The sequence below is a fragment of the Empidonax traillii genome, unplaced genomic scaffold (assembly GCF_003031625.1).
Source record: "Empidonax traillii isolate 1590-97213 ecotype Southwest subspecies unplaced genomic scaffold, ASM303162v1 scaffold541:size654180, whole genome shotgun sequence".
In the NCBI taxonomy this organism is placed as follows: domain Eukaryota; kingdom Metazoa; phylum Chordata; class Aves; order Passeriformes; family Tyrannidae; genus Empidonax; species Empidonax traillii.
The window spans coordinates 33496-59545 of NW_020955734.1; the positions used below are offsets into that span (position 1 = coordinate 33496).

The 26050-nt window shown below is 47.3% G+C and overlaps 2 protein-coding genes across 9 annotated transcripts; both read right to left on the reverse strand.

Moving 5' to 3' along the window:
• Window positions 1–635: 635 nt before the first annotated feature.
• STK38 (serine/threonine kinase 38) lies at window positions 636–14639 on the reverse strand. 4 transcript variants are annotated; one of them, XM_027897438.1, is made up of 14 exons: window positions 14634–14639; window positions 12405–12537; window positions 9820–9871; window positions 9565–9687; window positions 9211–9294; window positions 8402–8525; window positions 7632–7786; window positions 6397–6499; window positions 5879–5940; window positions 5211–5328; window positions 4764–4887; window positions 4005–4100; window positions 3666–3760; window positions 636–2900 (listed from the first exon to the last, which is right to left on the reverse strand). In XM_027897438.1, the coding sequence occupies exons 2-14, from the start codon at window positions 12533–12535 to the stop codon at window positions 2770–2772; spliced, it is 1398 nt and encodes a 465-aa protein (XP_027753239.1). In that variant the 5' UTR covers window positions 12536–12537; window positions 14634–14639; the 3' UTR covers window positions 636–2769. The 4 variants fall into 4 exon arrangements, with proteins under 4 accessions (XP_027753239.1, XP_027753236.1, XP_027753237.1 ...); XM_027897435.1 differs by lacking the exon at window positions 14634–14639 and adding an exon at window positions 14537–14596; XM_027897436.1 differs by lacking the exon at window positions 14634–14639 and adding an exon at window positions 14537–14586 and having other exon boundaries at window positions 12405–12540.
• A 2024-nt stretch (window positions 14640–16663) lies between these two features.
• LOC114064425 (parathyroid hormone 4-like) lies at window positions 16664–25722 on the reverse strand. Of its 5 annotated transcripts, none has more exons than XM_027897441.1 (3): window positions 25154–25722; window positions 18004–18175; window positions 16664–17147 (listed from the first exon to the last, which is right to left on the reverse strand). In XM_027897441.1, the coding sequence occupies exons 2-3, from the start codon at window positions 18090–18092 to the stop codon at window positions 16763–16765; spliced, it is 474 nt and encodes a 157-aa protein (XP_027753242.1). In that variant the 5' UTR covers window positions 18093–18175; window positions 25154–25722; the 3' UTR covers window positions 16664–16762. The 5 variants fall into 5 exon arrangements, with proteins under 5 accessions (XP_027753242.1, XP_027753243.1, XP_027753245.1 ...); XM_027897442.1 differs by lacking the exon at window positions 25154–25722 and adding an exon at window positions 19469–19517; XM_027897444.1 differs by lacking the exon at window positions 25154–25722 and adding an exon at window positions 19477–19481.
• Between the last annotated feature and the right edge of the window lie 328 nt (window positions 25723–26050).

Below are 26050 nucleotides of genomic sequence, written 5' to 3' on the forward strand. Positions count from 1 at the left end.
CAGCTTTTAAATATTTACAAAATGTTTTCTCAGCTGGAGAGGTTAAGGCAGAGTGAGGGCACAGTGATAAGAAAGACTTTTAGTGCAGCTTTGTGCTAGGCATGATACAGAGATGAACTGGCAGCACAAGGTGTTCAGATCCATTGGAAATTCAGACTGGAATTAACTCCTACAAGTCCAGCAACTGCAGGTTAATTAAAAAAAAAAAAAGAGCTAAAGATACAAACAACCTCAAAACACAAGCAGCTAAGGAAAATGTTTGGCTACCCTGGGAGATGGAACAGGCATCCAAAATCCTTAGTTACGCTACCAATGCAGGTGTGTCCAAGAGGACTGGATTCAAGGACATCCAACTTCTGCTGGAAGACAACAGGAATGAGGTACCCAACTTCTGAGAAACCCCCTTGAGCTCCGTGACCTGAGGGGTCACGCTTCAAACACAGCACTAAAAATGCACAATACACAGCGCTAGAGAGTTGGGTTTTTTCACAGCAAGTCATCACAACTTAAAATGGTTTAACTTCTTTGGTATTTGTAAATAAAAACGCTGGTCCCTTTCAGTAAAGGGCTACGAATGCAGCTACTATCTCAAAATCATTTGTTGCTAAGCCACAGCAGCTCGAAAGGATTCTGATTTTTATTTCATTTTTTAAGGCAATAACTAAGTAGTTAGGAATTAAAAAAAAAAAGGTTTTATATTATTTCCAATGGTTTATAAGGCAACATTTTCAGATGGCTGGAAGAAACTGCAGGAGGAGTTGGTATCAGCCCTTCACACAAAGTACAAAGGGAGCAGAAGGTGATTTTAGGGACGAGTTGGTAAAAGCCTGATCCTGTAAGCCATTCCTTCCATTAGCCCTTATTCATCCAAGTGAGCCCTGCTGGCTACGGCGATCCTGGGATCACTTCTAATTAAGGCTATTTTGCATTTCAGCTCGGTAGGATCCAACTGGTACCTAAAAACTGCTTATGGCAAGTCATTAAAGTCGTGGGGCAGGTACAAAAAGCACAGGGGGTGGTGAGGGAGAGGACACGAGTTATGTACAGTACTGGCAATCCCCCCTCCGTCCTTCAGGATGGCACTCCAAAGACATGTAGGTAAAAATTCCCTAAAAGCACCTATTATAAAAAAAGTTCCACTACAAACCCATTTTGTTTTGTTTCCTAGTCGAGAAATTCAGGACTAAACAGCCCTGGAAGCCTTTTATTTTTTTTTTTTTTTTCCTTTTTCTTTGTTCCTGTGAAGCATCACTCGAGCTTTGTCTTGTCTGTACTCTGGACTTGTTCAGCACCAATAGAAGTCTGCAGGAATCCAAGACAATTCAAACTGAGACGCGCTTTTGGAAACCTCAAAAAGTTAGGATTTTTATCAGTCTGATGGCAAATGACAGACTGGAACCAGGCAGGCCCAAAGGGTTAATGCCACCTGCCCCTGGAAGTGCAGAGTTAACTACAAACAGAAAAAGGAATTGGGAAAAGCTCAGCTGAGGCAGGACCCTCCCTCCCTAAATGGTGTCACGTTGCCAGAGAGGCTTGGGCAAGGAAAGGCACTTTGGGGCTCTCCTGGAGAGAACCTGATCAGAACTTTTACAAGTTACAGTAGGCAATAACCTAAGAGTGGACACGGTGGGTTCCACTGCCCCAAAAGTGACCCCGGCCGGTGGAAGACTCCAGGGACAGATGGTTCAGCCAGGACAGCAAGAGCAGCTCTGTAAGGAAACATCAGGCAGGCCTCCACCAGCAACATTCTGATCCTGTTCTGCTCAAAACCAAGAGCAAAAAGGCCACAGAAGATGTTCTTTTATCTTTAGGCCAGGGGAGATGTAGCAGAGCTCAGGGATGGCCAAGAGATGGCACCAGCCAGCCGAGGGAGCCTCGGGCTGAGCCAGCTCTGCACAACTTACCCAGCCGGGATCAGGTTCAAGGAACTTCCCTCCCTCTCTGCTCTAATTCCAGATGCACAGTGGGAGCAGCTGTAGTTTATTATCTGTGCTGTTACAGATCCACCCTGTCACACAGTGACCAAAGACTCGGCCCTGGGAGCAGGAAATGGCCCATTTCTCCTCTATCCGGGGAAGGAAAAGTGTTGCACGATTTTTTTTTTTTTTTTTAATTTAGAAAAAAGTATTAAATGGCTTGAGGGTCACTTAGTACCAAAAGTAAAGTGCACCAGGAGTGGAGGCCACTGTGACAGAGCTGAGAAATGCTACAGAGAGGCTTCCAAGGAGCATTATAAAAACAGCACTACAAACTAAGGTTAAGGCGATCCGAGTCGTGTCCTTCTGCTCCAGTTTCCTGGAGAGTTGTCTGTCTCAACCTTTAATTATTGCTTTGTTACTGGAGCCCTCAGCCACTGGGCAAACAGTGCTGGCAGAATTGGCAGAGTGAGTTTGTCACTTAATGCAGGACTGGCAAACCATCCTAGAGAGTCCCGTGCTTTGCAATGCCAAAAGGGAAGGCTCCCATCTCCAAACTGTACAATCTGGCAAAGGATTTCAAAAGGAATAACTCTTGCTCCTGAAGCAGCCAAAGGTGCTGGCAGCAGAGATGATGCAAACATGTTGTGGAATTTTTCAATGGTGGCAGGAAAAAAAAAAAAAATCCTTTGTAACAACCAGGTGTGTAACAAAACAAGGGTCCTGAAGTCTTCTCCAAGAGTTGACAGCCCTCAAGTTTTCTTAAAAAAACAAAAAAAAGTTCTTTTATGGGTATAAACCCAAAGTACAGCAACAGAATTCCACGGCTCAGAAGTCCCAGGTAAAGCTGGTGTCACTTCCCTCCTTTCATGTAGGATGGGATTGCTCCTCGGGCCGTCAGGCCCTCGAAACGCTTGTAGGTGTAATTGATAAAAACCCAGTCTTTGTTCTTGTAGTCGGTCTCTGGGTGGTTGCTTGTTGCCACTGGGAAGACACAGAAGGTAGTAAAATTACCCTTTGGAGACTGCCAAGTTTGTTTTCCTACAAAACACTGCATGTGGATTAGGGCAGGAAAAAAATATCATAAACCCAGGATTCAGCTTCGTGCTTCAAGCCCGAGAAAGAACTGCTGGAACACAGGACATGGCACAATGATTTTAAGCTAAAAAAGGGTAGATTCAGACAAATTTTTTACAGTGTGGGCTATGAAACACTTGCACAGGTTGCCCAGAGAGGTGGTGGATGCCCTGGGAGTGTCCAAGGCCAGGCTGGACAGGGCTTGGAGCAACCTGGGCTAGTGGAACAGGATGAGCTTTAAGATCTCTTCCAACCCAAACCATTCTGGGATTTTGTATTTAAACTCATGGAGCAAATGTGTGACTATGCTGTGATCCTTTAGAGATTTATACCAAAACATGTCCCACCCTTCCCTACCCACTACTCCAAGTGCCAGCTGTGCCAGCAGGGATCACCCAGTAACAAGGTCCTGCTGAGACTTGCTGGGAGCTCTTCTGCCTCAGAGATGCCCTTTCTCAGACAGTTCCCCCATCATTTCCATCCTGCATCTCCTGGAACCCCAAATTCCAGCTTGCACACCCTGCACCGCAAGGCCACCAAGCCTTATGTGGTCATGATTAAAAAAAAAAAAAAATAGCACCTAGTAAGATCCTTTCTCTGATTAACAGGAAAGATGATTTTACTGGAGAAGAGGAAGGATTGTTCACATGCAGAATCAATCAATCATTTTACCTGTTGGTTTAAGGATATCAGATTCTGGAAATTCATCAAAGTTTGAGGTATCATCAATGCTTTTAATTTCTATGGAAATCGCAGCAGGTCTCTCTCTGCCAAGAAGAGCAGATGGAGCATTAAGATTTCAAAGACAAAGCAGGATTCAGCCACTTTCCCTTTCTTAACAGAATCAAGACTGAAGGTGCCTAAACCTCAGCAAGTTTCAGGTAGGGAACAAAATACTTTCACCCACACCTGGATATGATAAATTCCACTCAGCTGCTCCCTGCTGCTGAACAGGACTGGCCTGGACAGTCCCTAGAGAAGAGCAGCTTCCTTTTCTGCAAAGCATCTTACCTGATGTGCTCCCAATCAACCCCTTCAAAGAATGGGTTACTCTTTATTTCCTCCACACCAGATGCACCAATTCTGTGCTCCCATTCACAGCAAAATCTGGGATGGAAGGAAGAATGAAAATGAAGGGAGAATGAAAACGAAAGCATTCCATCCAGAAATGGAACAGCTTTCTGGACTGATAACTGCTACAGTTTCTTAACATACAAATGGAGCAGACTAAGAACTCCCACAGCAAAAAAAAAAACAACACACAAAAGTTATGTTCAGGAATGTGGTGTCCAATGCCACAGTCAAGATGTGCCATTCCCTCACAACAGGATAATGTGGCCTTTCTATTTCAGGACCAGGATAGAGCAGGAGAACATATAAAGCCTAAAAATGCAGACCTTTATATTTCTGTCCTGAGAATAGATAACGATTGGAAATACAGTGGGATACATTTGTATGCTCCAGTGCATCCAATGGCAAAATCATTCCTGTTGTAACAAGCCAGCTCTGGCAGAAGGATTGAAGTGGCTTCCACGAGAAGCTTGCAGGCAAAATAAGGAGCAGAAACATTTTGCCAGAGCAGTCAGGGAACAACTAAATGACCTGAGAGACAAAAGTATTTGACGAGGGAGTTCAGCATTTGATGCATGTGCACAACAGTTTGTACCATCAGGGTTTTTCCACGTGAAACAAGCCATGAGAGGCACAGAACACAGTTAGCAAGACAAGAAAATCAGTGCTATATTAACTGGCAACCCATGTGGCTGGCACCTTAAAATAAGATCCTTTGCTTTATCAGAGATTGGAACTTCTGGAGGAAACGTCAGGGTCTCTTTCCAGTTCATCACTTTCTTGTACGTCTCTTGAGGAGTCTCGGAACAGAACGGTGGGTAACCTGACCAGAAACAAAAACACCCTCTGGGATAAAGCAAAACCAGTTCCTGAAGTCTACAATGTGCTGGTCAGAGCACACCTCACTGACCAGGGATGCCCAGAGAAGCTGTGGCTGCCCCATCCCTGGGAGTGTCCAAGGCCAGGTTGGACGGGGCTTGGAGCAACCTGGGCTGGTGGAAGGTGTCCCTGCCCAGGGCAGGACAGCATGAGCTTTAAGGTCTCTCCCAGCCCAAACCAGTCTGGAATTCCATGATTCCATGAAATACAGCTGGTATCCTAACACCACAACCCCTGTTTACAACCCCTGCACCGCCCCTTCCTTACCGATCAACATCTCGTACATGATGACCCCCAGGGACCACCAGTCACAAAGCTTGTTGTACCCAGTCTGCATGAAAACTTCAGGAGCAATGTAATCTGGAGTTCCCACAGTAGAAAAAGCCTGGAACAAACACCATCAGTCATGCATCTTTAGGGAAAGCTGCCTGCCATGGAAGTGGGGACTTCAACAACACTGGTTATTTTAAGGAAGACACCGGATTGTCTCTGAGATCCTTTAGCAAAGCTGGGTAAAGCCTTTATGTCATGATATATAGAGACAAAATCAATGTGTTCACGTGCAGGTGTCTTAAAATAACCATCAGGAATGTGGGGAAAGGTACCACTGTCCAGATACACCTTGGAATGGGGTCAGCAGCCCTTTGTTAGATTGGATGGCAAGACCCTTTAGTGTTGGCTGGGAACCATCAGATACCCATGCAAATAATTCTGGCAGTGCCATCTCAGGCACACGTGTCACCAGCTGTTCAGCAGATGGGTGAAGGACAAATTAGAGTCATTTCTCTTTTTTTTTCAAAGAAAAATGCAGCAATCCCTTCCTTCCTGGACTGTTCAGAACTCTGGAATGCATTAACCCCTTCCATGTGCATCCATGTGCCATTTGGATGACGTTCCTGAGCAGGAACATTTCCAGCCAGGTGAGACCTACTTACCAACTGCCGTCGGTTCCTCTTCCAGGTCTCTGCTTTCCTTTTGGAATTCATGTTCTGAAAAGCTAAAGGAGATTCAATATCAGTGACTGAGCCCTAACAGTCACCCAAATACACATTTTTACCCCCAAACCGTTACACTTTCAGGGTTTATTTAAATCCATGATCCAAGTGATTCCCCATGAGAAAATTCCTGAATATTCAAAGAGCCTGTCCTTGCTTATTAATTTAAATAACACTTGAGATGCAGCCCTACCCACCATCCTTTCATCCCAGGTTTGTTACACATGCAAAGGGCTACAGCAGAGTGTGTTTCAGTGACAAACTTCTGGAAGTGAAGGTGGGTTTGTACATTAAAGTAACTGAAACTACTTTTATTTTACAGAAAATCAAAATTACACCTCAAGATGTAATTTGATTATTAGGGCCCCCCACTGCAGCCTTCTACCCTCACACTAAAGTGAGTTATGTCAGGCACTGGGAACAACCACCCAGACACCCTTTGGAGCCAAAGAACTTACTGAAGTCACTGGGAAGACTGTGGTTCAAGTTTCTATAAAATTCTGTCCTGTGGGCTTTCTTCAGTCCAGTACACAGACCAAAGTCTGAGAGTTTCACGTGGCCCTGGAAATGAAACAAACCAACCAAAAGACAGAACCGACACAAGACATTATCAGAGCAAATCACAGAATCAGCAAGGCTGGAAGAGAGCCCAGCCCCATCTTCATCCCCCTAAACTGTGTCCCCAAGTGCCACATCCAGATGCCTCTTGAACACTTCCAGAGACTGTGACTCCACCACTTCCCTGGGCAACTTATTCCAGTGTCTGATCACCCTTTCCAGGAAACCATCTTTTCTAACATCCAACCTAAACCTCCACTGGCACAGTTTGAGGCCGTTTCCTCTTGTCCTGTCCCTTGTTCCCTGGGAGCAGAGTCTGACCCCTTCCTGGCCACAACCTCCTTTCAGGAGTTGCAGAGAGTGAGAAGGTCCCCCCTGAGCCTCCTTTTCTCCAGGCTGAGCCCCCACAGCTCCCTCAGCAGCCCCTGGTGCTCCAGCCCCTTCCCCAGCTCTGTTCCCTTCCCTGGACATGCTCCAGCTCCTCCATGTCCTTGGCATCCCTTGTTTTAGCCTAACACTGGATGTGTACATGGAATGCAGCTATTGATACTTTGATCACTATTCCACAAAGAAAGCCCTTCAGAAACCTCTGCTCCTGTAGCTCCTGATCACTTCAGAGTGAAGCTGCAGGTATATCTGGGGTGAGCAACAGGAGGATACTGAAACAATGAGGCTTTCTGCAAACTGCCTGCAATAACCAGGCAGCCTGGCCAGCCCTCAGGAACAGATCCCGATCCTGAGGGAGATCCCACCTCCATCCTCAGCCTGGAACAGCCAAATCCTTCATGTTTGGTAGAACCATCTACCCCCATGCTGGCAAGTGGGAGCGTAACAGATGTGAGAGCAAAAGGAAACAGCTTTGGCTACGAGGGGAGAACTGAAACTCCAGCTGAAATAGCCAAAAATAGCTTAAACAGCTGTCAGAGAGCTCGAGGTCTGAGCACAGCTGGGGTGGAAGGGAGGCCTCTCCTGGCTTGGGTTTTTCCCAGCATTATGGCAGCTACACCTCAAAAGCTGGAATGACCAGGGCTAAAAAAAGAGGCACCAACTTCTTTCACAACCCTCAGCACTAGCTCAGGTCAATGTTAAAAACCACAAGGCCTGTTTATCCTCCCCACCAGTGGCCAGTCCATACCTTGCTATCCAGGAGGAGGTTGTCTGGTTTTATATCCCGATGGATAAAGCCCAGCTGATGGATGGAATCAATGGCAAGCACGGTCTCAGCGATGTAGAACTGTGTCTCCTCCTCTGTCAGAGTGTCTTTCTTCATCAACAGTGTCATCATGTCACCTGGAAACCCCCCCAGAGGTGAACACATGGGCTCTACTCCCACTAATTTAAGACATTAAATTAACAGTCCATGTCACAGTCCAGGTTGTTATGAGGAAAGAATTGGGACCTTCTGTCCAGTTCCCCCTGGAACTTCTCCCCCTGCAGCCTCCAGGTACCACTGTCCCACCACCACTTCCAATTTTCAATAAGGAAAACCAGACTTGGGATTTTATCAGTCCATGTGGTCAGTCCAGGTCATTAGGAGGAAAGAACTGGGACCCTGTAGGACATTTATAGGAAAAAAAGAGCTATTTCTGCTGCACTCAGTTAAAAACAACAGGTTAGAGAATCCAAACCTGGTTATGTGGGGGTTCTGCTCACAGCCAGGGGGAGGAAACAGAAGAATGTTCAGGCCAAGTTGAAACACCTGCAGCTCAAACCCAAGCAGGAAACCTCAAGCTTGCCCCAAACATCTCAGCACCCCAAAAAGCAGAAAAACCTCTACAAAGATTTCCCCCTCCCAGATGTACAAGCGCGGGGTACCCACACACACCCTAATCTCGGACTACGCTTGTGATTAACAAATTAGCAAATCCCCAAACAGCAGGAAAGCAGCGTTTGGATCCCAGTTACCTCCAGGCAGGAACTCCATGATCAGGTAGAGGTTTAGCTTGTCCTGGAAGCTGTAGAACATCTTCACGACCCACAGGCTGTCGGCCTCCACCAGGATGTCCCGCTCGGCACGGATGTGGCCAACCTGGACAGGCACACATGCCCTGGGTTAGTTTTACTGGATGCATTTATTGCACAGCCAATTCAAGTGTTAGGTTGGAAAACATCAAATACCGAGCAGGTAACAGTCAAAACCTCTGCACAAGGGCAGAAACACCATCAGAATTTCAATATATGGTTAATTACATAGATAGGTTTTATACCCATAATATAAACCTATTAAACCCCTATATATAAATCATATACCCAGAAGTATCTCAGTTCTTTACAAAAATATCTAACCATAAGATCTCTCTTTGAAAACTCAAGAGCTTCGCCCCAGTGCTGAACAAGAAAAGACTGTTCTGAGATCATTTTATTCCCAGAAGTACTAAAAGGAAGCCTTAAAAATGTTAAATGCTGCTACTTGATGTCTCTCTGGGCCTGAATTCCAGCAGTTGTATCTGATCCCATAAATCAGAAACGCAAGAAAACACTGATTTTGAAGTCTACACCGAATCATTTGCATGAGTTTGTGTTAAAGAAGAAGAAGACGAGCCCTTAGGAATTTAGAGGTTTTTCTGACTTATTTCCTGCATAAAAAAGGAGCGGGGGGAAGAAAAAAAAGCCCACAATTTTTTAGCTGCTAAACCTAAACCAGAGTTGCCTCTTGTGCACATCCCAGTGACCTCCTGGATTCACTCAGTGCTGCCCAAGAGGGGGGTATTTACCTGCTCTTTTTCCAGCATATCGGCCTTGCGCAGGATTTTCATGGCATAGACGTGCCCCGTGTCCTTCTTCTGCACCAGCCTCACCTGGGGAGCACACAAGGACTGCAGTCAAATCCAGCATTAAAACCCTCTCCAAACCTGCCCCACCAAGTCCTTTTCGACACCGTTCAGGTTCCTTTAAAGCACAGGATGTTTTAAACCAGCATTTACTGGGTAAAAAGATGCACGTGGCTGTTCAGCTAAAAATCAGTCTGTGGTTGCTACAGCATTTACCTTTTGCTTGTATAAACTAAGCAAGCCTTTAACAGACCACCAGAGCCAGTTTAAAACCACTTTTTTTTTGGCTGGACTCACCTCTCCAAATGCTCCTCTGCCTATCACTTTTAAAGACTCGAAGTCCTCCAGTCCAAGCCTTGTTCTCTTCAGGCGAAGAAACTCCGTTTCCTTTTGTGCATGGGCTGATCTCCTGATCCTTTTCTAGAATTTAAGAAACCCCAGTGAGAATTCTGCAGGTGGGTTCCACAGGGATCACAGCAACTTCAAGGAAAGATCCCAGATTTCCATTTAGAAAAGAAAAATATTAAAGTATTACGATAATTTTTCCATTACCTCTTCATCTTTTAAGCCTTCTTCTTCCATCATCTGTTCTAGTTTCTTTTGTCTAGAGCAGAGAGAAATTAGAAAAATAAAGGCTGAACCATTAACCTTGTTTTCTTAATCAAATTAGAAAAATAAAGGTTGAATCATTAACGTTGTTTCTTAATCACGTGCACAGATCCACCAGCATGGCACAGAATGTGCCAGCAAATAAGTGTATTATGTACAAGGGAGACTCAGAAGAATAATTTTGAAGCATCTACTATCCAAATTTAAAATTCCAACCTTGTCCTCTCTAATTTTAATAATCCAAACCTGCCCTGAGTTTCACATGTTATTCAACTGTACATTTTTGTTGTACACAAACCCAGACTGAGGAGATCTGGGTTCAATTCTTGTCTCGTTCTGACAGCTGGGCAAGTCCCTTCAGGGCAGAGCCATAACAAATAAACACCAAAGTCTGACCTATTTTGGGGAGAATTGGCTCTTTAAACACATTTTAAATTTCTCTGCATCTCAAACTCATCATGTGTGAGAGGAGAAAAGTCACTTTAGACTTCCTGAGACCTGAGATACTCCAAATATTTGGGAAGAGGAAACGTGTCTGTACATGTTCTCCTCTTTAAAGAACTCAGAAATATTTACAGCCTTAGTCCACAAGGGTCATTTGGGAGAAAAGAAAGAAGGAAACAAGACTTCAGAAGGGGAATGGCTTCAGGGGACACTTGCAGTGATTATCCTCTGGGAATTTTTTCCCAATGCCGACCATAATTACAGCTGGCTGAACTGGGATTGGTGGTTTGGGGGGTTTTATTGTCTAACATTACAAATGCACCAAAAAATTCCTTCTCTTTCTGCAAATCATCCTTCACAAGATCCTCTTCCTGTCTCCTGGGGCTCTGAGCAGCTGCTGCAAAGCGATAAAATTTGGGGTTATCACTTCACCATCGGGCACATTTCAATCGCTTTGCCCTTGTTTAGGAACCCACTGAGCCCTGTCCAGTCCTCCCAGTCCAAACTCAAACCAGTGACTCCAGTAGCAAAAGCCTGTGCAGTACACAGAATTAAAGAGCCCAGGTCAGAATTCTCCCAAATATCCTTACCAGGCCCAATCTGCACTTCAGGATACAGTGTCAACACCATTTAAACTCCAAATTGCACAACCACAGAAACATCTCTTGTTACAAAAAACATGTAACTTATAAAGTCCAGTCTGTTTGTTCAGACAAAGTCTTGATCCCAGACAGGAAAAAAAAAATTGAGATTTTGGGGAGTAGACAATAGTGCTCATAATAAATAATTAAATTTAAAAAGCAAGAGCTGTGCAAAGAGAAAGAAGGGAATTAAATCAGTGATATTTTCTGTCTGAATTAGACCTCAATCTCTCCTAATCTGCAACTCTGAAGGAAATATCTCTGCAAGTTAGGATTTATTTCTAAATTGCTGCCTCATTTCTGCAGCTCCTGTAGTGAGCTGGCATTCCTTGCTCTGGGAGCTCGTTATGGCTTTGGCAGCAAGGCCAAAAGGGAACCAACACTGAACCGCTTTCCAAATTCTGATTACAGACTCCATGGCAAGCTGGGAGAACAGCAGAAGTGCTGCAGCTGGAGGGTGTTCAGCAAATTAGAAGGTTCCAGCCAAAAAGGAAAGTGAAAGTCACACAGCTCAGTCCAATCCCATTTTACGCTGGACTGATGGATTGGAAGAGGTGCCACAGGTCCAGGTAGCATTGAGTGACTCCTCACAGCAACCCCTCCTTGTCCCTGAAAAGATTGTCTTCCTTTAGGTCCTGCACATGGATCAAGGCAATCCCAGCACAAACACAGGCTGGGCAGATAATGGATTGGGAGCGGCCCTGGGGAGAAGGACTCGGGGGTGTTGGTGGGTGAGAGGCTGGACATGACCAGCCCAGAAATCCCCCATGGCCTGGGCTGATCCCACAGTGTGGGCAGCAGGGGAGGGGGGAGTTCTGCCCCTCTGCCCCCTCAGGTGAGACCCCCCTGCAGAGCTGCCTCCAGCTCTGGGAACAACAGCACAAGGACGTGGAGCTGCTGGAGCAAATCCAGAGGAGGCCACAGAGATGCTCCAAGGGCTGGAGCCCCTCTGCTCTGGAGCCAGGCTGGGAGAGCTGGGGGATTCACCTGGAGAAGAGAAGGATCCAGGGAGACCTGAGAGCCCCTTGCAGGGCCTAAAGGGGCTCCAGGAGAGCTGGAGAGGGACTTTGGACAAGGGATGGAGGGACAGGACACAGGGAATGACTTCCCAGTGCCAGAGGGCAGGGTTAGATGGGGTATTGGGAAGGAATTCTCCCCTGTGAGGGTGGGGAGGCCCTGGCACAGGCTGCCCAGAGAAGCTGTGGCTGCCCCATCCCTGGAAGTGTCCAAGGCCAGGTTGGATGGGGCTTGGAGCAACCTGGGATAGTGGGAGGTGTCCCTGCCCATGGCAGAGGGGGTGGAACAAAATGAGCTTTAATGTCCCTTCCAACCCAAACCATCCTGTGATGTTATGATTTTTGCTTTGGCTCAAGAAAGCCAAACGCAGTTAATATAAATTCGGGCCCTTACCCAGTCTGGAAAAGAACCAAGGAAGATCTTTACCTCATCTCTCTCTCCTCGTGCTGTGCAATGAGGTTGCTGTAGAAGTTTTCTAACGTCACCTTTGTCATCGTAACTCGCTCCTTGGTGTGATTGCTCATGGAGGAGCACGGCGTGGGGCCTGTCATTGCCATGGCTGCCAGGAGAGGGAAAGGGAGGAAAAAAAACCCTAAACATTATAAATGGCAAATAACCTTCAAACAAGAGCTGCGATCAGTTAAGGGATGCTGAATCACAGAGTTCAGATTTTAACAACAAATCCCACCCGTCTAAACTAAGACTAAGTGGGGAAAAGTCTTACAAAATAAAAGGTACAAGTCAAACTTCCTGTTTTGAATGTATTTGATCTGAAAATAAGAGGGAAGGAAACTTGAGAAACGTGGTGCCTCAAAACCCACAATTTCAGCCAGTACTGCAAATGTTTGTTGCTCCCAACACATTCTGTCTTTAGTAAATGCTGGAAATTCAGGAATATCACCCTGAAACACCTAATCCAGAAGTCATGCTTCCTATAACCCCTGCAGAAATAACTCCATCAGATGCCTCCTGGCTCTTCTGCTGTGACAATTAGCAAAATCCTGAAAGTCATCCCACTAACAGAGCAACCAAAGAGGGAACAAAAAAGGCATTTAGTCGCCTCTAAGCACTTTTCCTAGATGTCTTCACCCAGAAATTTGGCCAAATCCAGAGGATCAGTGCCTTTGAACACACTGCAGTTTGAAAAATACCCAAAAACCCAAACCCTAGTGTAAGTATCCTACATATTTCTTTCTGAGGAAAATATATATTTTCATATTTTCGTTTCTGCCTCTGTGAACCCGATATGTAAATACTGGCGTGTGCCACTTCCAACCAGAAGCAGTTTCAGGGCGTATCTGACAACCCAGCTCCGCTTCCTAAAATGCATTAAAAACAAAGATTTCAAGTGTGCAACTACCCCTTAACCCGGTTCTCCTGGGTATCACTTAACTCACGGTGAGGTAACACAGTTTTGCAACTATTACTAGAAGTTGCAGACAAACATAGGTGAGACACTTCCCCTTTGTACAACCCCGGGTGCTGCCAACGAGCTCTGAGTGACTCTTTTCTGTTCACTTTTCGCAGCTGTTTACGAGGCGTCACCGCTGGGCCCCTGCAAACCACCTCCCCTGCAGACACCAGCTCCTTGTGTGCTGCCTGGGCAGGATCCTCGTGGAAAAGGACCTTCAGCTGGGTGGTTTTTGGGGATGGTGCTATGTCTTTATGCAGGGTGGGACTGTGGCTTTATGGAGGAGCAGCTCTGAGTGACCCCACGCAAAGCAGGGGGTCACATTCTGCACACGCTCTCAGGGAGGGGTTTTACACCCTGCAGAGATGGAGTGTTACACCCCCGTGGATGGGGCTGTTACATCCCCAGATTTGGGGCTGTTACACCCCCAGAGATGGGGCTGTTAAACCCCCGGAGATGGGGTGTTACACCCCCGGAGATGGGGTGTTACACCCCCACATTTGGGGCTGTTACACCCCCGGAGATGGGGCTGTTACACCCCCGGAGATGGGGTGTTACACCCCCACATTTGGGGCTGTTAAACCCCCAGAGATGGGGTGTTACACCCCCGGAGATGGGGTGTTACACCTACGGCTCTGAGCGGGAGGTGTGAAAGCCACGAGCGGTTCTCTCTTCCTAGAGATCAGACCAGGAAAATTACCCATCTGACAGAAGGAGGTGCGGGGACAAAAAAGAGAAGGGGGAGAAAAGAGAAAGTATCGGTGTCAAACAAACCACCTGTTGGTGGCGGCGGCCCCTTCCACGGGGATGGGCGCCCAGAGCCCGCCGACCCCCACGGTGGGGCGGGTGGGACGGTGCCGGGGCTGGATCCCCCCGCACCCGGCCTGAAAGGAGAAGGGGGCACCGGGGGCGGCGGCTCCGCGGCCCGACGGGCGGAGGGGCCCGGCAGCATCACCGGGAGCGGACAAAGGGGGCCCGAGCCCCCCACGCTCAGGGGAGGAGAGACCCCGGCCGGCAGCACCCCCGCCACACCCAGGGGTTTTGGGGGAAAGAGACACACCCGCTCCGCTCCCCCGGCAGCGGCGAAGGGCCCGGGGGAAGGAGGAGAGGAACGAGGAGGGCGGGGAGGGGATGCGGAGCTGCTTACCGGAGCCCCCCCCGGGGAGGGGCGGGCTGGAGGCGAGGCGGGGTCTCGGCGAGGCTGAGCGGGGGGTACGGAGGGACCGGGGGGGACCGGGGGACACCGGAGCCCCCCGCGCCGCTACCGCCGCGTCCCCCCCTCAACCCGCGCTCCGACAGCGACCCAGCCGGGACGGGCGGCCCAAGCACCGCTCCGGCAGCGCAGGCGCCCCGGGCCGGCCCGCCCCGCCCGGGCGGGACCAGCAGCGACCGCCCGGCCCGCCCGCCGCGCCTGCGCCGGGCCCGGAGCGGGGCTGTGAGGGGGGCTGAGGGGCCGCAACGCAGCCTCTGGGCCGGGGGCTCCGCGATGGGGGCTCCGCGGTTGGGACTTCGCAGCGGATGCCCCAGGGTTGGGATCCGGGCCCGCCCGGGGAGGCTCCGGAGGGCTGGTGCCCCTGAGGGGCAGCGGGCGCACCCCCTGCACTTTGCATGGGGGTCTCATCAGCCCGTGTTCTGCCCTAAGTCCCGGGGCAGAGGGATCGGCGAGCCTTCCTCCTGCTCCTGGCAGTGCTCGTGGGATGGCCCCGCGGGACTGGGGAGCCCTGTCCTGCTGCCTTCCCCCCCTTCCCACAGTGGTGCTGTGACCCGCAGGCTCCCAGCTGCTCCCGGCACAGCCTCATCTCCCAGCACACCCAGCCCCTTCTCACCATCCAGGGGAGCTTGGTTTTCCCCGTCCCCACGCGGGTGACACTCATCAGGTGGCCCAGTGGTGACACAGGAGGAAGGCACACCCAGGGACAGGTGCCACCGAGATGCCCATGGTCACCTCCACCTCCCGGGGCTGCAGGGAGTCAGTCCCAGAGGAATCCACGTCTAGAGGGGCTGATCCAGAGTGTGCTGGGCAGGACACGGCCAGTTCTGGAGAGGTTTGAGCTGGTCACACTCAGGTCCCCGGGGTTCCATCCTGATGGGTTCCAGGGAGGAAGATGTCCTGCATCCCAGCTCAGAAAATTGATTGCTTGGGCAGTAAAACCTGGTTTTGTCGCACCCTTCTCAGCTCTTCAGGAATATCTGAAACCATCTGCTTCAATAATGGTTTGATTGGGCTCACAGGGAGCTGTGAGGAATGACACAACAAAAGAGATGTGACTCCAGACCCATCCCAAATGTGTGGACATATTGGCAAAAGGTGTTTTTGCTTCATTTTATTCACATTTCTACCAAAACAAAAGCAAGTGCAATTCAGAGGGTGAAAAGGGTTTTTATTGTCAGCATTTGAATCACTGAGAAGTACATTCTGCACAGTTGAAGTCTGTCAGCAACAGAGGAACTTCAGGATTTAAAACGGCGTGTAGAGTCCCTACACGATGGAAATGCTGATACATTTGTAACACACATGAGAGATTTAATTTCTGACAGACTGATTTTACAGTTAAACTGGACCTTGCTTTGCTTGGGCGGAGATGATCAGTTTGATGGCAAAGGTGAACAGCAAAATCCTGTGGTACCTATTCCAGGAAACGCAGGTGGCCTCATGAAGTCGGTTTTCTGCTGCTGTGGGAGCTCTTGGGAGAGGATTTCACAGGGGGAAAGAAAAGGAAGGAAGTGTTGGAACAAAAGGCTGAAGTGGAGATCCTGGAAGCTGGTTCTCATCCCTTCCACCAGCAGAACAAGGTGAATGTTTAGGGCTTTGGCCGAGTGGGGATCATTGTCAACTTTTGCCTGGCAAAAGGAAGGAAAAACTGAGGGATGAGAGGCTTAAAACATTCCTTATGCTGGAGAAGCAGGGAAAAAAAAACCCTTTGGACCTACAGGATAAGAAAAGTCATTACTAGACCATGGCAGAACTGCAGGCAGGGGTGAGATGAAAGAGAACCTGTATTAGGAGATAACTTTCTTCAGGAGTCAAAACATTAGGCTCCAGTGAGCCTCCAAATATGCACATTAACGACCCAAACTTCCTGCTGAGTGGGCTACAGGAGCTCCAACAGGCTGCAGCATCCCTAAGATACCCATGACGGGGAGGGCCCTGGTGTAAAAGAGAAGTGCCTGTTCTATGACAAGTGACCCATCTCATAGTCACAGCACTCAGACACTGCTCAGGAGAGAACTTGGCTCCTTGAGAGGGTCTCTATCAACATCTGGAGGAGTTAAAGCAGTTAATTATCTTTATTTTGCCGTTCACCTTTGCGCTGGAGCTTTTCCCTACAGCAGCACACGTGGAAAGCAGGGACGGAGCGGGGTGGGTTGAGGGCTAACGGGAATAGTCCTGTGGCTGCGAGCTGGGATTTCTCTTGCTGCCCATCTCTTTGGTTTGCAGCAGCTCGAAAAGGCCTCGTGGGTCCCAGTTACCCTTTGGGGTCTTCCAATCCAGCTGCTTTAAGGGGAGGAATCCCTGTGCTTCTGTCAGCCCCAGCAGCTTGGTCAGGCTGGAAGTCTCGTCCCCAGCCGTGCTGCTGTGGAGATCTGAGGGATCTTGGCTCTTCTGGGCATCCCACGTGGCGTGTGGGGGTGGAACATCCCTGCTGCTGGCTGTGTGCACCGTGCCCAGGGCGTTGTGGAGCCACATCAGGCGCTTCAGCCCTTGGAAGGCCCTCCCTCTGTCGTGCATGAGCTGGTGCTCCGTCACTGCTCTCCTGCTGCAGGGAAAACAGAGGGAAATGAGGGAGCAGATTGGCCCCAATCCCAGGCAGGAGCATTTTGGTGGTGCCACAGCCCCACCATTCCCACTCAGGCTGGTCCAGCAGCCTGGCAAGCAGCCCATTCCTCGAGACAGGAGGCTGGAACCCTGTGCCATTCCCAAAGGTGTACCTTGGATCTCTGGGAAGACCGACAAAATGACCTGAGCAGGTTTAAAGAGCTCTCTCACAGAGGTTTGGGCTTTCCCAGATTTAGATTCTTTTCAGAATAAAGTTCCCTTTCCTTCACCTCAGTGTTACAGGATTTTGGGTTTTTCTTTCTCTCCTCCCAGAGCTGGAATCACTGGAATTTCGCTGGAATCACTGATGTCCATGAAATAAAAACAAACCCTTATTTTCTTCAGATACTTCAGATTCTTCAAAAATGTTGAGCCAAGTGTTGAGTGAGGAGGGCAGGCTAATTCTGGGATGCAAATATTTCAGGATTTCAGGCTGTTCAGATAACATCTAACTGCAGCTATAGGCTCCTGCTGCAGATTTGAATCCACATGGGAACCTAAATATGGAATTTTAGCATGTGCCATCTCCATGGCCTGTGTTGAACATCCTTACATGGTTTGTACACTGTGTTTTAAAGCATCAGCTGAAATGTGGCACATGTTACACTTATAAAAATGCAATGGGACTAATTTTATACTGCAGAGAGGGTGATGTAAAATGTTGCTGTATCAAATTTATTGAATTTTCTTTCCCCCATGCCTGGAGTTACTGACAGCAGTGCAGAACACAGCCTGTTAAATCAAAACCAAGCAATTTTCTAATTATAATAATGAAGTAAAAGGATGATATTACTTACTTTTCAATCTCTTGACATGTTGCAAAACAGGCAAAAAAAAGAATTGCCAAAAATGTTACTGTCTGCAGAGACCTCTGGGGCAGGAACATTTTCTCCCTTCTTAAATCCACTCCACGGGACCAGCAGCTGATGGTGGGACCAGAAATCTTTCCCTCTGTTCTTCCTTTTTCACCTGACAAAATGAATTTCAGCCTTTAAGCACAGGTAAAAAGTGGAGCATTGTGCTGTGGGAGATCGTCCCAGGACCTCCCAGAACATCAGTCATGTGGATCTGAACACACAGCAGAAAAGATGAATAGGATTCACACTAAAGTTCTGTATTTCCCTGCTCAGAGTCCTAAATCTCCTCTCCCGGTGTTGCCTCTCAATATAACACTTCCCACTCCTGGGCATTTGCAAGCACATTTCAGGACTGGGAAGAGACCTCCCTGATAAAAACTTCACAGACATTTGTCCAGAAGATCAGGATTGCTGAAAATCCCAAACCAGGAAGCATTTAAGAATGGAGCAGGAACATCAAGTTAAAAGGTGTTCACAGCCCTGGGGTTTGGGCCTTTTCCACGAGCAGTACAAGTGCTGACATGCAAATATCCAGCATTTTATTAGACTGATGCCAGATTTTTTTTCAGTGAAGAAATGGATATCTGTCTTAGGGAAAGGACAACGAGATGATTTAATTGTGCAATAATTATTTTACTTTAAATTCTAACTTCATCCAGTTCTATATCTGCTTCTGGCATTGATACACCTCTTCCTACCCATTCCTTCAGCCCACCATGTCTTTATTGCCAGGTCTATCCCTAAAATCTCTGCATTTTTCACACTAATGACTGTATCCTACTTTATTGGCTCCAGTCTGGTCCTTTCATCATTTACCAGAAAATCCTGTATTAATTGTTACATCAAAACCTGGGGAGACAACAAAACAAAAACTGCAGCATTTAAATTGTTATGTAAGAATAGTACAGATATTTTCCCATGTAACTCTTTGAAGAAATACTTCTTTTTGTGCAGGAGAAGTTTGGCATAATAAAAAACTCAGCATCTCCCCAAATTACTTGTCTTTATACTAACTTGACTACTGAATTGTCAAGGGTTGGATAGAAAGGCAAATTATACATTCATATAATACAAATAAATTATATATTTGCTTGTAACAATTAAGCTTGTTCTTAATAAGTCTGCTCCACTAATCTGTGAGTGATTTCCTTGGGCAGCACGTTGAAATCAAACTAGGTATGAAATAACAGATGGGTATTAGTCCTGATTAAAAATATCTGTATTAAAAGCAGATACATGCACATAAATATACATAGAGATGTGTATATTTACTTGCTGAATGATATTTCAAATTATGCTAATGTAGAACTCCTGCTCATACACAAAAGGGAAGCCACACTATTGGGATCAACAGTAAAATATATATTAATTAAAAAGCATGTTCCAGTTACAAAAGGAACATTACCTACTTACTGATGGTGTTGCTGGATCCCAGAGAAGTCCTGACCTGCACAGGGTGTCTCCTGCCAGCCCCGTGGTGACGTTCCCGTCGCAGTGACACCGACTGCCCTTCGCCTGCTTTTATACCAGCCCAGGGAGCACAGAAACAATAGGAATGATCTCTGTGACTAAGGCCTTTCCTCTCCTGGCAGTGAAATGAGACAGCTCCCTGTTCCCAGTGATAATAAACCCTGGATTTCTAAAATGTTCAGCTGTGACCAAGGAAAACATCACAACTTCATGGACAGTCTCTTTGTTGTCTCTCCTGTTCTGCGTGTACTTGATTTTACCACAAGGTTCCTGTGCCCCAAGGTGATGGTGAACAACAGGGTTGATCAGGAAAAGAGTCTCTGGATGTAAAAGGTCTCCCTCCTTTCCTGTCCTTGTGGAGTCACATGTGGAAGCTGGAGCTGGGTAGGAGGAATCTAAATTATTAATACTAGTGAGTTTGGCAATGCCAGTTGTCATAAAATCAGCAAAGCGGGGTGGTTATTCACAGAAAATCTAACTGAGGGGTTGGTAAATCACAGAATCATAGAATTCCAGAATGACTTGGGTTGGAAGGGATCTTAGAGATCACCCAGCTCCACCCCCTGCCATGGGCAGGGACACTTTCCACTAGCCCAGGTTGCTCCAGATCCCGTCCAACCTGGCCTTGGACACTTCCAGGGATGGGGCAGCTACAGCTGCTCTGGGCAACCTAAATAGGAGCCCACTGGATTTTAATGTTCAGTAGAGACTTCATTTAAATCTGCTGATTGTCCAGTAGAGAAATTTGTTTGAAATCCTGGAAGCTGGAGAGAAATGGAGAAGACTAATCAAGTGACTAAACAATAAAAGTGCAAGTCGTGGCTCAGGCAAAAAGCCAAATTCTAATATGTTTTGAAACCCTGTGAGTTGGCACCACGTGAGGTTTGATACTCACTGTATGAGCCCTACCAGGTAATTGGAGCAGAATTTGGGTACTCAGGATGTGGCTGGATCATTAGGCTGAAACTACTTAAGAGGACCAGTTCTTATTTCTCAAAGCGAAAGACAGCGACTGTATTTGTCATCTCCGAGGAGCAATTCCCTGGAAAGATTGAAAAGATCATTCGCTTAGTTACCAGAAGCAATGGATTCCTTTCCCGTAGGCACAGTTAAACAAAGGCTCAGGTGGATGCAGACACATTGTCCTGCAGAGGCAGGGCTCGCACAGCCTCGTGCGTTCTCGCAGCTTCCGTGGACACCAAACTGCTTCTCATTATATTCCTCACATTTATTTGCAGCCCTGCTTTTTCTGAGTGGTCTGATAAGTGCTCCTGATTTCACTGCCTGATTGTTAATGCCACCCATTGAAGTGCCACCAATTAAAGATGACATTTGTTAAATGTTGGTAAATCAGGGCCTGGCTTCTCATCTGAGTCTCCAGGGCAGCGGCGGCGCCGCGGCTGCACCGAATTACCCGCCGTGGGTCCCAGGTTCCTTGGTTACATCTTCAAGGATTAATAAGCCTTGGCCAAAGTCATGTCTGAAACATCTGGTCCAATTCATCCCTGAACTTTTCGAGTCTCCAGTGTACAATGGGTTTTCTCTGGATGCAGGGGTTTTTTTCAGCACCTCCGCTGGAAGGGCACTGATTGAGGGACCGCTGGCGATGTGGGGTTGGTAAGTGGGCACATGTCCTGACGGTCACACCACACTGCCATGGCTACGCTCTGCCACTGGCCCCTTCCTTCCACCCAAGGACTTGGGAGAAGTCAAAATTAACTTGGTTGTGACTTTTCACATCTCCCCGAGAGCCAGACCTGTGCTGCAGTTCCGGTGTATCCCTGAGAAGCACCCAGAGCAAGGAAGAGACACTGGCAGGGATGGATTCCTGGTTTATAATATTTCTAAAAATACATAAAATGTGTCAATTGAACATTTATACACCAGACACTCACATAGGAGGTAATGTTTTGAGCTATGATTTCTGGCTTAGGGAAGGGACAACTAGAAGGTGCAACTGTGCAGTGATTATTTTAATCTAAGTTATAACTTCATCGAGCTCTAAATCTGCTCCTGCTGTCGGTACAGCTCTACCTACCCATCCCTTTAACCCCACCAGGCACACAGTGCTAATGTCACAAGGAGAAATTGTGCCAGCAGCACAACCAGGTGATATTTTTAGCTGAGATAAATTAACCCCTGCAAGAGGCCTGGATAGTGCAGAGCAGAGCAGGAGCCTGTTCTGCCATGGAATTAACCGGGATGACCAGAGTTTGGTCACCTCGGGGCTCCCTCAAAGCACTCCTGGAGTCATCAAAGGTGGTTTGAGCCTTGGCTTCAAAGCCTTCGCTCCCTCCCTCCAGCTTTTCCTGGTCTGACTCCCCACGGGAGGGGCCTTTGCTGTTCCTTCACCTTCTCCAGCGGGAGTTTTGGAGCGAGGAGGGTTGTGCCAATTATAGTTTCCCAGCGAGTGATTCTTTTGTTTTGCTTTCCAGTCCTTTCCCCAGGGAGCCAGGTGGGGGAGGAAGGGAATATGGCTTTGCTGCAGAGCAAAGAAAAAGGGAAGAGAAAAAGCCTGGAGGCCCTGTTGAGGGGGAAGAAGGAACTGGGGGAGGGAACAGAAAGCAAAGCAAATAAATGTGCAAATAGCCTCGTTAGGGCAAGGGGGATCCTCTGACCTGATATTTGAAAACTTAATTAAACAAAGACTGTACTGCATCAAAGGGATCCTCTATCTGCAGTGAGATGGGCAGACAGATCTGAGGAATTTTTTCCATGTGCTGTTCTCTGTTACTCACCAGTAACAGGAGTGTGGGCTCCAGAAGAGCTTCCCTGATGTAAAAATCAACTCGCTTTTTTGGGGGGATTGTTTTTGGGCTGTGTGTTTGGTTTTCTTTTTTCCCTTACTGCTCTTAACCCAACAGACCAGAATTCCTGTGAGCTGCTGAGTGCTGTGCGTGGAAAACCAGACACCGCCCTGCCGAGAGGAAACGTTTTGACCACAGTCCTGGTAAATATAGTTCCCCTGAGCTGCTGGTGGAGCAGCAGCTGATGAAGGGGCTGCTCTCCCTTCCTGGCCTCCCTCACTGAGAGATGGGAGGAAATGTCACCTCGCAGCAATCCCCGAGGCCACAAAGACTTTGGCACCTCCACGCTCACACCTCGAGGTGCTTCAGGGGCATCACCAGCAGCACCTTTGCTTCCATAACCATTAAAAGAGGTGGATTTCAGCCCCTAGGAGCAGGTTCCAGGCTTTTCCATCGTGCTTTGGGTGCTTTTAGCTCCTCTGCGTCACGTCCTTGTTGCTGGAGGACAGTCCTGTGCCAGTAAACCCATTTGGGAGGGGGGTAAACTCCAGGAGCAGTTTGAAATCTTGGCCCCTAATCCACTGCATACTGCATCATTCCAGAGAGAACTCCCATCTTCCAGGGAATTAAAATTAGAGTTGAACAGCAGTGAGTCAGACTCTCTGTTTTCATTTTCCATTTTCTGATTTCAAGCCAGATTTACAGAAGCAAGGGACTTGCAGCTCTGTCAGAACACAGTAAAAAGGGCGAGTGTTTTGTCCTTCAAAACCTGCCCTGCAGCCAAGCCAGGGCTTGACTCTCCTTTTCCTTCCCCTCACAGTCTTCAGATGGGATATTTTCTGTGTGCAAAACAAATTCAGGTGAAGCTGAGACAAAACCTCAGATCCCTTGTGCTGCTTCTGGAACACCCCCTGGGCTCTCTGAGTTAATCCCTGGTTCTACGGCCTTGCAGTGCCTGGAGGTCTCCTGAGAACCCCACCTGAGTGAAAACAAACCACAAGATGTGTCCCCCTATTCCATGGGGCCTGTCCCCCTGAAAAGGAGCTCTCTGGGATCTGCCCCTGCAAGAGAACGTCACCATCTGCTGCCCACACCTTGGAGGAGGGGACCCCAAGAGTGGCAGAAGGCTCACACCTGGAGAGGTGGGGATGAAGGACGAGCAACTGAAGGTCTCCAAGTAACATGCCATTCAAATAAATGAACTTCTCGCTAATTAATCCTCAAGTGCTGAGTCTTGGGGATGTACTGTGCCCCTGCACTGGGAGCTGAGTGTCTTAGTTTAGGTCTCTGATGTATAAATCACAGTTTGTTGTTTCACTCTCCCTTTAGATGAGGCCTGAGGTGCAGCTAAAATCTTTCACAGTGTAAAAATATATGTTTTAAAAGTGAGGGAGTAAGGGATAGGGACAAGAATTTGTGGGAATAAGCTCACTCAAGCTGGTTGTAATATATCTAAATATCTGCCTATGTAATCTATCTAAAGATCAGGCAAGTGGAAGTAGTTGTTTCAGTAAAAAATGGCCTTCACCAAGATTGGGCAGGATGTGAAAATGGGTTGAATCCACAGGAGCCTCACGACCAGCCTGAGCTGTGCCTGTGAGTAGTTGTTTTGTGGCTGAAGACATGTCCCCTCCACCAGTTCCTGTCGTGTTTGTGCAATGACATTTCCCAGCAAGAGCCCTTTCTGCAGGCAGAGTCATGCCAGTAAATAACTAGTTTTGTTAATGTGTAGTTTCGCCTGAGGAGCAGCTCTAAGAGATCCTCTTGCTGAAAGAAATATTCTCCAGCCAATACTGTCTGTCTCCTGAAGTACGCAGAGCTCCCAGAGCGTTTGGACAACACCCTCAGGCACGTGGTGGCATTGTTGGGGTGTCCTGTGCAAGGCCAGGAGTTGGACTCGATGATCCTAGTGGGTCTCTTCCAACTCAGAGTGTTTGGGGTCCCTTAAATTCGGCTCACACAGCTGAGGTTTCTTCCAGATCATGTCTGGAATATGTTCATTTTCTTCTGTGGGATTGAAATCTCAGGAAGCAGGACGGCAGCTTGACTGGAACACCTTGCTCCGGGTCAGTGTGGTCATGGATCCTGGTCTGGAGGTTTATAAAACTGTGTTCCACCATCGTTGTGCAGGTGATTAATACCTTTTCAATCTAGTCTTGACCCACCTGTTCACAGCAGGTCTGGTTTTGTTTGTGTGCCTGTGCTGGGACATCCCAACCCTGAATGTGGGAATTAGGCTGAATATTCCACAATAGGCCTTTTGTCCCAGTAATGGGCCACATTTAGTTTCTTTATAATGCCAAAAGCAAACTGACGACAGATTATGTTTATATGGCATGATTTTTATGGGCTGTGGTTTATAAAACATGGTGATGGGCTTAACCCCAGACAAGAAGCACCTTGAATAGAACAGGTGAGTGCTGAATGCTGTGTTTGCTTTGCAGGAGGTGAACTTACCTCTGAATAAATCCTATCGTGTGCAACTTTGGTATAAAGATAAAAGTTCTGTTAGGATTACAGGCTTGTCCAAATTGCTCTCTAACTAATATTTTGTTTATTTCTTTTTTTTTTTTTTTAAATATTCATTCTTGCAAATCTTAAATCATGTTTGAAATGTACATTATGTGATAAGAGCAGGGTCTAGGAGTGTTGTAAACCCCCTGGAGAAGGGAGGTGAATCCTGGAAATCACTGTCTCCAAGAAGTCACAAAGTGAAATGGCTGAACAGCCCCAAGCTTCAAATTATTTCCTTTGTTTGTGTTGCCTCAGGAAATTAACCATCGGCTAATTTAGATTACAATGGATTAGATTTCCTTAATTAAAGGCAGGTAACCGTCAGATGACTGCACACATGATAAAGATGCATCCGTTACCTCAAAATCATTGTCGTGTTTCTGTCCCCTGGCCAGTTTTGACCCTTGGAAGATTTTACTGAGAAAAAGCTCTTAAAAATAATGGGGGGTGCTGCAAAAGATTTTGGAAAATTCTAAGGAATTATCTCAGCTGGTTGTTTTTAATTCCAGTTGGGTTCTATTTACCTGCCGGTAGAATTTCAGTAGACTGAGGATGCCCCGTCCTCTGCACAGTTCCTGCTTGGAAAACAGTCCACCTGCATTAATTTTTACCCAGAACGGCTTATCTCATAAAATATGATTTAAACTGTTATTAATTCTACTTGTACAGATAAATTTGTCTTCCCTGGCCCAAGTCAAAGACATAAAGTCTGGATTAAACACAGCCTGGCTGCGAAGGGTGGTTTTGGGAGGTTATTTCAGCAACAGCCCCAGAAGGGGATACTTATATTACCTGATAACCCAAAATAAGAGGTTTGTTATCTAGGGCAACCCCTTTGGAGCAAGTTATTTGTTTAATTCATATTAAAACTCACGTTGCATTAATGCCATGTATGAAGGAAAGTTTAGTAAAGCACATCAACAGCACTGTGTATCTGTAAATAAAATTCCTCAGTTCCAATACTGTTTTCTCAAGCGCTAAAAAAAAAATTCATTTCCCTCTTTTGTACCTCAGAACCCCATACAAAATTTACCAAAAACCAGTGAGTTTACTGCAGTTCGCTCTTATGAAGTGTTCATACGTGCAAACCCCAGTGCTGAAGGGGTGATGCTTAAGAACCACGGCCCATACGGACCCGACAGGGCCAGAGACACAAGAAAATACAACTTTATTTTTCCTTTCGGCCATTAAATCCCAACATTTTCGGGAGTGATTTCAAGGCCCGGGCGGGGCCCGCGAAGCCGCCTCAGCGCTCC